The sequence below is a fragment of the Giraffa tippelskirchi genome, chromosome 3 (assembly GCF_054371585.1).
Source record: "Giraffa tippelskirchi isolate mGirTip1 chromosome 3, T2T-mGirTip1v1.2.pri, whole genome shotgun sequence".
Taxonomy (NCBI): Eukaryota; Metazoa; Chordata; class Mammalia; order Artiodactyla; family Giraffidae; genus Giraffa; species Giraffa tippelskirchi.
In genome coordinates, this window is record NC_137277.1 from 170,777,067 (window position 1) to 170,789,922 (window position 12,856).

The window sequence follows — 12,856 nt, forward strand, 5'->3', positions numbered from 1 at the left end:
TATTTCTAAGCCAACTTATATCAGAAAAGTGCATTTCCTTGATAACTGCTTTATTTTGCATGAGTTGTTCAGATTCATAAATCTTAACTTTAAATTGCAAGGAAAACACACAATAAGAAAGTTCATTCCAAATAACATTATTTTATTTGAAACTGAACAGAAAAGTTATGGTGTTCAAAAAAAATAGAGCTTGGCTCTGCTATATCTTATTAGCATATGAACACATTTTTGAGAAACAAAACCATGGCTGTTTACACGGTGTGATGTATGCATGCTCAGTTGTGTCTGATGCTCTGCTACCCCATGGACTGTAGCCCACCAGGCTATTCTGCCCAGGCAAGAATACCAGAGTGGGATTATCAGAGAAATGCAAATCAAAACCACAATAAGGTACCATCTCACGCCAATCAGAACAGCTGCTATCCAAAAATCTATAAACAATAAATGCTGGAGAAGGTGTGGAGAAAAGGGAACCCTCTTACACTGTTGGTGGGAATGCAAACTAGTACAGCCACTATGGAGAACAGCATGGAGTTTCCTTAAAAAACTGGAAACAGAACTGCCATATGACCCAGCAATCCCACTGCTGGGCATACACACCAAGGAAACCAGAATTGAAAGAGACACGTGTACCCCGATGTTCATCACAGCACTGTTAAATAGCCAGAACAAGGAAGCAACCTAGATGTCCATCAGCAGACGAATGGATAAGAGGGTTGTGTACATATGTACAATGGAATATTACTCAGCCATTAAAAAGAATACATTTGAATCAGTTCTAATGAGGTGGATGAAACTTGAGCCTATTATACAGAGTGAAGTAAACCAGAAAGAAAAACACCAATACAGTATACTAACACATATATATGGAATTTAGAAAGATGGTAACAATAATCCTATATACGAGACAAAAAAAGAGACACAGATGTATACAGCAGTCTTTTGGACTCTGTGGGAGAAGGCGAGGGTGAAATGATCTGAGAGAATAGCACTGAAACATGTATATTATCATATGTGAAACAGATCACCAGTTCAGGTTCGATGTATGAGACAGGGTGCTCAGGGCTGGTGCACTGGGATGACCCAGAGGGATAAGATAGGAAGGGAGGTGGGAGTGGGGTTCAGGATGGGGAACACATGTAAACCCATGCTTGATTCATATCAGTGTACGGCAAAAACCACTACAATATTGTAAAGTAATTAGCCTCCATCTAAAATAAATAAATTTAAAAAAGAAGAAAAAAAAAAAAAAGAGTACCAGAGTGGGTTGCCATTTCCTTCTCTGGGGGATCTTCCTAACCCATGGATCAAACCTGCATCTCCTGCATTGGCAGGAGGATTCTTTACTACTTGTATACCAGGTAAGCCCATAACCTATGTTTTTTTTTTCCCCTCAAATGTTTACACCTTCACATCACCCTTCATTGCAAGAGCTTTGGCCATTGATTTGTTTCATCTCTGATGAAAGTGAAATGTGCTCTCATCCCACAGAAAGTGTTCCTTTTCACATGAAATCCTCCAAGATGATGAGCTCCAATCCCGAGGAAGACCCTTTGGACACGTTTCTCCAGTACATTGAGGATATGGGGATGAAGGCCTATGATGGTTTGGTTATTCAGAACGCATCAGACATTGCTCGAGAGAATGATCGCTTGAGAAACGAGACAAACCTGGCCTACTTGAAAGAGAAGAATGAAAAACGTCGAAGACAGGAAGAAGCAATAAAACGGTAAGTATAAACAAAAGTGTCCTGAGTGTTGTTCACTCCAGGGAGTCTGTGAGTCCTGCGAAGACTGTGATGTTGTCACCTGCTCAAGAAGGGGTTTGCCAAAGTTAAACTTGAAAAGACAAAGTGAAAATGTCTCCTCAACTGTAACAGAAAACAACCCACCTAGGGACAGGACTCTTGCCTTAGTTAACAGAAGTTGTTTACTTCTGTGTTATGATTATGGAGGTGCAGATGGGTTGAAGAAAAAATTCAGTTTCTTTTAAATAAAAGTTCATATTGAACAATCTCTTGATAAAAGCTTAAGGGAACACACACTTATTTAATGTTTAATGAAAAATCCCCACCCTTAAAGGTCTTTGTATCATCCTTACCTTATAATAGAGTTCATCTTTCTATGAAAAGACTTGTCAATAATTAGACTTTTGTGAGTTTCTGAAGTGGAAGCTTCAGTGTGCAGTCTCTATGCAGAGTTTTGTGGCTATTACATCTCTTGCCTGGTACTAAGTCCCCCAGGTTTGTTCAAATGAAATGACTTTTATGCTTCAAAACCTACCTGCTATATGCAAATGAGCCTCAATTGCAGACTCCAAACTGAGGCTACATTTTCTAGTATACTGAGATCAAAAGAGGGAGACACAACTTTTGATTTTTCCAAAAAAATGTTCAGCATTTTCTGAGTGTATATATTGTAGGGGTATACGTAGAAATGTGTGTTTGATGGAGTCCTATTTATTCAATGCAGTACATTTATTAAGGGCAAAGAGACAGAATTCAGGAAATTAATCCATCAATTGCCTGGATAACTGGATAGTAATAGAAAGCTGTCTTGATAGTTGGTGGATTTTTCATCTAATCTGAAACTAATCCTTTTGCTTACTCTCTGTGAACACTATAATATGAAGGAAAAGAAATTATTCTTTTCAGGTGGACTATTCATTCTTATGGGCTTCCCTGGTGGCTCAGGTGGTAAAGAATCTGCCTGCAATGCAAGAAACTGGGTTCAGTCCCTGGATCAGGAAGATCCCCTGGAGAAGGAAATGTCTACCCACTTCATTACTCTTGCCTGGATAATTCCATAGACAGAGGAGCCTGGCAGGCTACCAGTTCATGGTGTCGCAAAGAGCTGGACATGACTGAGCGACAAACACACACACACACAAACACACACACACACATTCACTCTTATAAAGAAGCAAAGTAAGGATGCACTACTCCAATCATTTAATGACTGATGAGGAAGAAGAGGGAGAGAAACAGGAAGAGAGATTTGGAAACAAAAGTATAGAAAAAACTTTTATAGAGGATCATTGTGAAAGAGTCCAGTCTTTTTCTCTGGACTATTAAAATGGAAATCCATTCTATTACCAAATGTACAGATATTTATAAAATTGCATGCTTCATAAACATGTTAATAATTGCATATGCTTTTTGTAAGATGTTATTTATTTCTACCCAGTTTTAGTTGACATCACAGGTTCTTTTCTTACAATAAATTTTTTTCTGCAAAGTACATCTGATAAACTTCTATATGCATATGAACATTTAAAATTACTTCTATAAGTCTAATATTTCTGAAATTCAAACAAAAAAGGGAACTCATGATTTTTAAAATAACTTCATACCTAAAATCTAAAGTTTCCCAATCTTGCCATTAAAACTCATAAATTCATTATTTTCTCTAAGCATAGGGACGGAATTATTTGCTGAATTGTTCTATTAAACTATACAGAGCACCCGCAGTGTGCTTATCACTGTACTATTAGATTCTGTGTTTCATCAACAACCTTCAGAAAGTTTCTATTTAAAGATCTATAGATGTTGAGACAGCAAAAATGACTCATTCTTAGGTGGTAAAGTGTTCAAAGAGGCATAATTCCAAGAAGTCTATAGTTCAGGGAACAGGAACAGGAATTTAGGTAAGTGACTGTGCAATTCTTAGAACAGAATCTTAAGCCAAATTATTGATCAATAATTACTGGGTGGAAAAGTTTGTATGGGTTTTTCCATAATGTCTTATGGAAAAAAACTGAATGCGGTTTTTGGGCCATCCCAATAACTTGCTGTCAAATATATTCATTGATTGGTAAAATACTTATTGGAATTTTACTGAATGCCAGGAAATGTCCTAGGCTTTTATGTGCGTGTGCTAAGTCACTGCAGTCGTTTCTGACTCTTTGTGACCCCATTGACTGCAGCCCACCAGGCTCCTCTGTCCATGGGATTCTCCAGGCAAAAATACTGGAGTGGCTTTCTGGGCCCTTCTCCAGGGGGTCTTCCCAACCCAGCGATCGAACCTGCATCTCTTAAGTCTCCTGCATTGACAGGCAGATTCTTTACTACAGGCGCCACCTGGGAAGCCCTAAGCTTTTATGAAATATCAGTAAACAGAACAAAGTTCCTGGCTATAAAAGACTACATTCTGAAAGAAGGGTAAAGGAGGGGCAACATGAAAAATATGTTTAAATAAATGTATACGACAGGTGGTAACAGTTTTTTACACTGTAAAACAAGCCAAGATGAGGAAGATAAGAATAGACTCCAGGGAAGAACTCTGAGATCCTGCAACATCTGAGCAGGAGTATGAGACATTGGGAGCATGCTGCTGGAGACATGAACCACATATGGCTATCTATGGGAAGAGGATTCTGGGCAGAGAAGACAAAGTTTGGTGTGTTCCAAGGGCAAGGTGTCCTGTTGTGAGCGAGCAAATTCTTAGGTTGGGGGGCGGTGGTATAAGTTCAGACTGGTAGTGGACCATCAGGTAATACAAAGCCTTATAAACATTTTAATGTTTTTCTCTGATGGAAGAAAGATTACAGAAGCTATTTGAACATAGATATGACTTGCCCTAACTGACCATCCCACAATGATTACTATGGTTTCCATAGGTTGAAGAGATGGATGGGGTATAACTGGATGCAGGGAATTCAGAGAGAAAGCTTTTGCAGTGATTCATGTGAGAGATGGTGGTAGTTTGGAGTAGGGTGATACTAGTACAGGTGGCATAAAATACTAAAATTATGGGCACCATTAGAATTTTCTAACTGATGAGATGTAGAAGTATAATAAAAGAAAGGAGCTGAAGATGGTTCTCAACTTTGTTTTGCTGTTGTTCTGGGTTCTGTTGTTATGTGTTGGTTTTACCTGAGACAACTAGAAGAATGATGCTTACACTTAATGAAATGCTAAAGATTTGAAGAGAAACAGTAGAAACAGTGAGAGACTTTATTTTTTCGGGCTCCAAAATCACTGCAGATGGTGACTGCAGCCATGAAATTAAAAGACATTTACCCCTTGGAAGGAAAGTTATGACCAACCTAGAGAGCATATTAAAAAGCAGAGACATTACTTTGCCAACAAAGGTCCATCTAGTCAAAGCTATGGTTTTTCCAGTGGTCATGTATGGATGTGAGAGTTGGACTAGAAAGAAAGCTGAGCGCTGAAGAATTGATGCTTTTGAACTGTGGTGTTAGAGAATACTCTCGAGAGTCCCTTGGACTGCAAGGAGGTCCAACTAGTCCATCCTAAAGGAGATCAGTCCTGAGTGTTCATTGGAAGGACTGATGCTGAAGCTGAAACTCCAATACTTTGGCTACCTGATGCCTAAGAGCTGACTCATTTGAAAGACCCTGATGCTGGGTAAGATTGAGGGCAGGAGGAGAAGGGGACAACAGAGGATGAGATGGTTGGATGGCATCACTGACTCGATGGACATGAGTTTGGGTGGGCTCCGGGAGTTGGTGTTGGACAGGGAGGCCTAGCGTGCTGCGATTCATGGGGTTGCAAAGAATCAGATACAACTGAGTGACTGAACTGAACTGAACTGAACTGAAGTTTAGGTTGAATGGTGGGGGAATGGGAGCTCAGCTTTCATCGCCAATGTTGGGAGTCCTTTTAGATATTCAAATGGAGAATTCTGGATGGGCAACTGGATCCAGGATTCATGGTAGAGATCAAAGTTGGGGATGTTAATATGAGAGTCATAGATACTGCAGTCAAGAGTCTAGTTAAGAATCCCTAGGACCTAAAATTAGATAGAAAGTATAAAAGCACCCAGAACAGTTCCTTGGGGCATATAATTGCTTACATAAGAGAAACAGTAGAGGAATCCAGTAAGAAGAGGTAGTGAGATAAGAGAACCACCAAAGTGGGTATTGCATCAGAGTGAAACAACAAAAGGAATTAAAGAAGAGAGATTTTACTGGTGGGTCAAATATACTGAAGCCTGAGGATTGGAAGATGCTTTTTACCACATTGGTGCTGACAAGAAAAGTTTTACTGGAGGTCTGGGGACAAAACCTTGTGGTGTTATGTTCATGAGAGGATGGAAAAATAGGAATTGAAACAAGGAAGAAAATGTGTGTGTGTTAATCACTCCGCCACATCTGACTTTGCAACCCCACGGACTGTAGTCCTCCAGGCTCCTCTGTCCATGGGATTCTTCAAGCAAGAATACTGGAGTGGGTTGCCAATTCCTTCTCCAGGGGATTTGCTTGACCCAGGGATCGAACCCAGGTCTCCCACACAAGGAAGAAAGTCATAGAAAATTATTGTAGGGATTTTTGAGGTTAAATAAAATTCACACATATGGAGAGTAGTTGAAGGAGGAAGAGAGGTTTATGGTGTTCTGTTTTCCTGTTTTTTTTTCCTTTAAGAAGAGAGAAAGCTAGCTTATTTGAAATGCTGATATAAATGATTACAATAGAAAGGGAAATGTTAATGACTTAGGAGAGGGAAGGAAAAATTACTGTGATTATGTCCTTGAGTAGGTGGGAAGGGATGGGATCTCAAGTGTTGCAGATTGGAGCATAGACTGCTCAGCCACAGTGTATGGGTGACTGAACGATGAATGAACGGATGACTACTCCTGCGTGAAGCGGCCCCAAACCTGGCTCCTCATGCACCATTGTATTATTGTACCATAGCTGTCACATGTGCTAGGAATCGAAACATGTAGTATGTCTCTTGCTGTCAGTAACTCTTACCTACTCTCTCCTACACTCTTTCATCAAATATTTTTCTGGAATTCAAATTTAAAGTGTAAATATTTTTGGAAGGAACAAAGCACTAGTAAAATCACCTAAATTTGGAAACTTTTTCAGATGACTTTCTTTTTTGTTTATTTTCTTTTTTGTTGGAGTACAATTGATTTACAATGTTTCAGGGCCTCAGCAAAGTGATTAAGATATATATGTATGCATACTAAGTCGCTTCAGTCATGTCTGACCCTTTGAGATCCCGTGGACTGTAGCCTGCTAGGCTCCTCTGTCAATGGGATTCTCCAGGCAAGAATACTGGAGTGGGTTGCGAGAGCATGCGAAGGCGTGCGAGGGTGTGCAAGGATCTTCCTGACCCAGGGATCGAACTTGCATCTCTATTATGTCTTCTGCATTGGCAGGAAAGTTCTTTACCACTAGTGCTACCTGGGAAACCCCTTATATACCTAAATATATATGTATATATATATATACATTACATAAATATTATATATATATATAATATTCAGATTCTTTTCTATTTTAGGTTATCACAAGATATTGAGTGTATAGTGATATACTGTGATATACAGTAGGTCTTTGTTATTTATCTATTTTATATTATATATATATGTATTCAGATTCTATTCTTTATAGGTTATCACAAGATACTGAGTATAGAGAATAGTGATATGCTATGATATACAGTAGGTCCTTGTTGTTTATCTATTGTATATATAATAGTGTATACATTTTAATCCCAAATTCTTAATCCCAAATCCCCTCCTTTCCCCTTTGATAATTATGTTTGTTTTCTACGTCTGTGAGTCTGTTTCTGTTTTATAAATTAAGTTCATTGGTATCACTTTTTATATTCCATATATAAGTGATGTCATATAATATCTCTTTTTCTGTCTGATTTATTTAGTATGACAGTCTCTAAGTCCATCCATGTTGCTCAGATGGCGTTGTTTTATAAAAGCAGGGCTCATGAGCAGTGTGCAGGAGATCTGGTTTCAACCCCTGGGTTGGGAAGATCCCCTGGAGGAGGGAATGAGTACCCACTCCAGTATTCTTGCCAGGAGAATTCCATAGACAGAGGAGCTTGGCGGGCTACAGTCCATGGGGCTGCAAAGAGTTGGACATGACTGAGGGACTAACACACACACACATGTGCAGTGTGAGGACATACATAAAATTTTCCGGATGATGTAGTGGGAGGAACTGGAGAATCACGAAAGGAGCCAGAAAAGTCATGACTGGGCAGGAGGAGGAGGTTCAAGGCCTCCCTGTCTTTGGGATGGGGCTCTCAAATTATTCCATCTCAGTACCTGCTGAAATGTTCAAATTCAATTTATATTGTTCGTATGGGGACCAGTGTTCTGGGATTCTGACAATTAAAGGATATAATAAATTTTAAATATTATATAGAGTATTCTCATAGTACATTTTTAGAGTTGTTTCAACTTTGCTAATAGGAAGTTGATTTTTAAAATTTTTGAAAACTCCTTTGCAAGATTCTGGTCACACAGGCATTTTGAGGTGCAGAGATGGTGACCAAGGCAGAATATCCACATCTAAATTTCACACATATTTTAATACTTTTAACATGCAATTTATGTCATTATACATAAAATTCAACATGATATTAATGAACACAGTCTAATCAATTAAAATTCTTTGTCACATCTGCTGAATGCTCGCTTTAATATATACTATGATTTAATATAAATGCTGAAAATCTAAAGATGGGGCATGTTTGACCTTGAAAAGGCATTGATGATAATTCTCTGTGAAATATACCAGTTGCAATTTCAGAAATGTGCAGACTGCCAGGGATTGCTTAAAAAATGGAAATAGGATTTCATGTGATTGACCTTCTAGATCACATATGTGCTGAAATGCCTTTTGTGTTGAAGCTGGGAAGCTTAAAACACTGAGCTCTTAGGAAAAAATCTCCTCATCACATTCTCAGTATTCCAAGTCACTTGGGCTTTCTGAGCCCAATTACTTATTTTTAAACTAAGTTGAGCCCATTTTTTCCTACTAACTCCCTTATACTTTCACTTCCATTTCTCAAATGGGATTTGACTGAAAAGTCTTATTGGATAGAAAATTTTAAATAAATGAAAAGTGATACTCAGTACTTTACTTAACAGCTCCAAATAACATTTGGTGGGAAAGAGAGAGAAAAACTCAAAAGGCAAAAAGTTAATGGAGAATGAAAAAATATTTCAGTAGCTCATCATTTCTGCTATGTTAAAATTTTAATGGTTTTCTGTAGATATTGTTAAATGAGATTTCTTTTTTATTAAAAAAAAACTCAGAAAACAAACATGCAAAACTTATCATTTCAAACTAGTGATATCACTTGAGATAGGTTAGAAAACCCTAGTTTGTTACACGTGTGGGTGAAGAGGGATGTTTAAGACATAAGGATAATAGATATATTGAACCATTGACACACATAGGCACTAGTCATTAAGGGGAGGCAACTGACCAAAGAGAACAGGCTGGTTACAGACAACATATAAGGCAGTACTTATGTGTACCTATTCATGTAAGATCTCCTTTGAAGATTCACTCTTTACCAGTAACATCAAGAAGAGCAATAAAAAGATCATCTGGTAAACCCAGTGATGCATGCTTAGGCTTGAGTCTTCTCTTTTCATGTGAATTTTTTTCTATCTGGATTCTGAAATTCATTTTTACATTATCTTATTTTACTATCAGTAAAATGATTAGTATTTTGAAAACATAGGACATATCCTTTATTTTAAAAGAGCTACTGGAAAATGTGTTCACAGTACATATCTTTCTAAGTACATTTTCTGTTAAAGAAAGGGGTAAAATATTTTTTTCTAATAAAACAAATGCTACATTAGTGAAATCCCCCTTAACATTGCAAGTCTGGAAGACAGCTCTGGATTTTAGCAAAGTGATTCTGACACAAAGGACTACTTAGGCTGATTAGGAATGTCTCTATTCCCTATGGATGCCCTCAAGGGATCTATATGAGGTTATATTTCCTCTTTAAAAGTGACAGTCAGAAACAGAATTAGATTAGTTACAGCTCCTTTAAAAAATACATGCAATTGTATATTAAGGTATATACTTGGAAGCCATTTATATTTGAAGATTTCAGTATCTCTGTTAGTCAAAAGAAACAAAGGGCCAGGAAAGTTCATCCTTTAGACAATAGAGAAACAAAATAACTAAAAATAAAATTAAAGAAAATATTTACTTCCTATTTACTAAAGCATTTCTACTTAGAAAGCAAATGACTGTGATACCAAAATTTAGAATTGGTTGCTATTTGAAATGATTACCCAAAGACATAACTACATTGAGAGCTCTTATTAGAGAAATGTTAGCAGTTACATAAATCCTCTTTATATCGTTATGGCTTCTGGAATCATACTCATGATTTGCGGCAGAAGACTTTATGGAAATAGGGAGCATTTACTGAAGAGCATTTGAGTGAGAGAAATATCCATTCAGTGCAATGTGAATAGTCACGGATAGGTAATCTTATTAGGTTTGACTTAATTGCAGGTAAGTGGAAAAATGAAATGCCCTGTTTGTGCATGAAAATGGAAGTTCACTTTGTTCAGGTGAAGTGGGGACAGTTAAATGAACCAGAGTTCAGAAACACTACCATGTCAACTTTTAGGGACACTCTACTGCTAGCCTTAGAAATGACTCTATAGCCAGCTCTAGCTCCAGCGCTTAGAGCATAGGAAACAAACCCCCAAAGCCTTCAGCCATATTCGTCTATCTAGAACGAAACCCAAATCTGCAGCTTGTCAGGGTCATGCTGGAATGAATCAGCTGATCTGATCTGATGTGAATTTCTGACCTAATTTTGCTGTAGGACTCAGGGCTCAGGCAGAGAAAACAAGGTTAATGTGTTGATAAGGGGGTGAGATTAAACAGTGGACAATATCTTAATAACCCTCTTGAATTTCAGCTTCCTCTTGTGTTTGTGATTAATTCCAATCACATTTCTATTAATCATTTCAGAGGACCACAAGCTGCTTTGCTTATTTTTTTTTTATTGTTGTTAAAATTGGGCATCCAGATTTCTTTCTTCAAAGTTTAAACAAGATATCTAGACACTGGCGTAATTTTTATTATAATACAAATTTATGTGGATATTTTTAATTCATAGGACCCTATGATTAGAAGAGAGAATTCAATAATTTGCTTCATCCATCCCTCACTGCTCTTTATTGAGCCAGAAGCCAAATCTACAAGGATGATCCTAAATAAATTGATTTATTTAAAATGTTCTATATTTCCAGTGCTGGAAGGGAAAGTTAATATTAATGAGCATGTATCTAAGGACACCACTTATGCTCATTAATATTAACTTTCCCCATTTAGCCTGAGGACTAAACTTGTCCATTTTGGTTGTTGTACCAGTTCACTTTGTAAGTCAGAATGGTGTCTGACTGTTGGCCTCCTGTTTTCAGTAAGGGTCATCTCAGTCTTAAGAGGATTTATACTAACATCAGTATTCATCTTTTTACAATTCATATTGCATCTATATTTGTAACAGAGGTGATTGTAGCTTTTTCACCCTATCACCTGTGGAGGCACTTAGAGGTCACATTAAGAGGGACCTTTAATGGCTCAGGTTAAGATAAGACTTCATTCTTCCTACGTACCTTTTGGAGAGTGTTTATTCCTCTGGTTGTTGCAACTTTAATTACATCTGGGACCTAGCCTTGACTTTACATTTTAAGAAGCTCAGTGCCTGTTCTATATCTGAAATAAATAGACAGATGTTGGCAAGAGGAGGGGCTTTTTAGAACACAATCCCATGTGCGACTGTCATTCAGCCTGAGAATTAAGCTCTTATGTGGAGGATATCACGGCAAAGAGTGGACCTTTCAAACATCCAAACCTACAGCTACCTGAATCATTGAAAAGAAACCCATTGGAAAGTATAAGGTAATCTTTCTTTCAAAAGCAGTGTTAAATATTTAGAGATGGTTATAGATTAATGGGGCAATAGTTTTTAGTTTAAGGCTGTTTATTTATACTCTTCAGGCTATCAGATGATATTCTCAATCTTTAAGTAAACATAGCCTTTGGAAAAGGTTCAAAAATCCAGACAAGGAAAAGAAATTATTATGGAGCTAGGGTATGAGTCAGGGGACTTTCGTTACTACTAAAAATGCAATACAGCTTAGAGAACATGTCTAATGTAACAAATGAAACAGCTAGAGCATAGGCTGAGCATGCTAATAAAATAGCTCCAGGGCTTCTGTCCAACTTTGACATAGCCTGAAAGAAAACATCTTCATTATAAATGTATGGGTCACCTTGAAATTAATTTTAATCATGCACTGATAGAAGGAAAATCAAGCTCCTCTCCCAAAATGAATCTCTGCTTGAAACACATGCCTCTGGAGAAAAGTTATTCTGAATAACAGTCATATTTGGAAGTACAGGACAGAATATTCATAGCCATGCTACAATATGAATATAACTAGCCTGCCAGGAAGCAGAGGGAACAATATTTTTTAAGAAAAGCACTTTCATTAAGAGGCACAAGGAAGCTGTTTTAAAAATAAAAAGACCAGCATTTAAAATCCATTATTTTAATTAGTAAATTGCATTTTAGTCTCTGATTTGGGACCAAGTATACCACTCAGCATATCCTGATGTTTGAATAAGAAATGAAGTGGCTCAGCAGTGAAGGAGAGCTTTACCAAGAAGACTTGATAATTTTCTATCAGGGTGGCATTTATATGTGTTGTGCGGTATTTTCCTTCCATTAAAGTTTTTCATTAAGCATTTACTGAATGTCTATCACAACTCAGGTATAGTTCTAGGTGCTTGGGATAAAGCAGTGAACAAATAGTTAAAAAAAAAAAAAAAAGCTTGTCCTCATAGGATTTACAATCTGGTGTGTGTTGGGTGAGGGAGACAGACAATAAACAAGTAAAGAGTTAAGTTAAAATTTGATGAGTTATGTGAAAAAACAATGAAATAAGGACATTGAAGCCAAGGATGTGGATGAAGAGTGCAGTGGTACCCATCTGGGTTAGGAAAAGCCTCACTATGGATGTCACATTATGGATGTCACTGACCTTGGAGGTTACTGTCACTCAGTTGAGATGAGAGGAGGATTTGTTGCAGG

General features: G+C 37.6%; 1 protein-coding gene across 1 annotated transcript in view; it reads left to right on the top strand.

Annotated features, from left to right (window-relative positions):
- Positions 1 to 1,508: 1,508 nt before the first annotated feature.
- The window catches only part of NYAP2 (neuronal tyrosine-phosphorylated phosphoinositide-3-kinase adaptor 2), a 283,964-nt gene continuing 272,616 nt past the window's right edge, over positions 1,509 to 12,856 (top strand). Inside the window, exon 1 of the mRNA XM_081575925.1 lies at positions 1,509 to 1,729. Within this exon, the coding sequence (XP_081432051.1) occupies positions 1,509 to 1,729 (221 nt within the window). The remainder of the gene's footprint in view (positions 1,730 to 12,856) is intronic.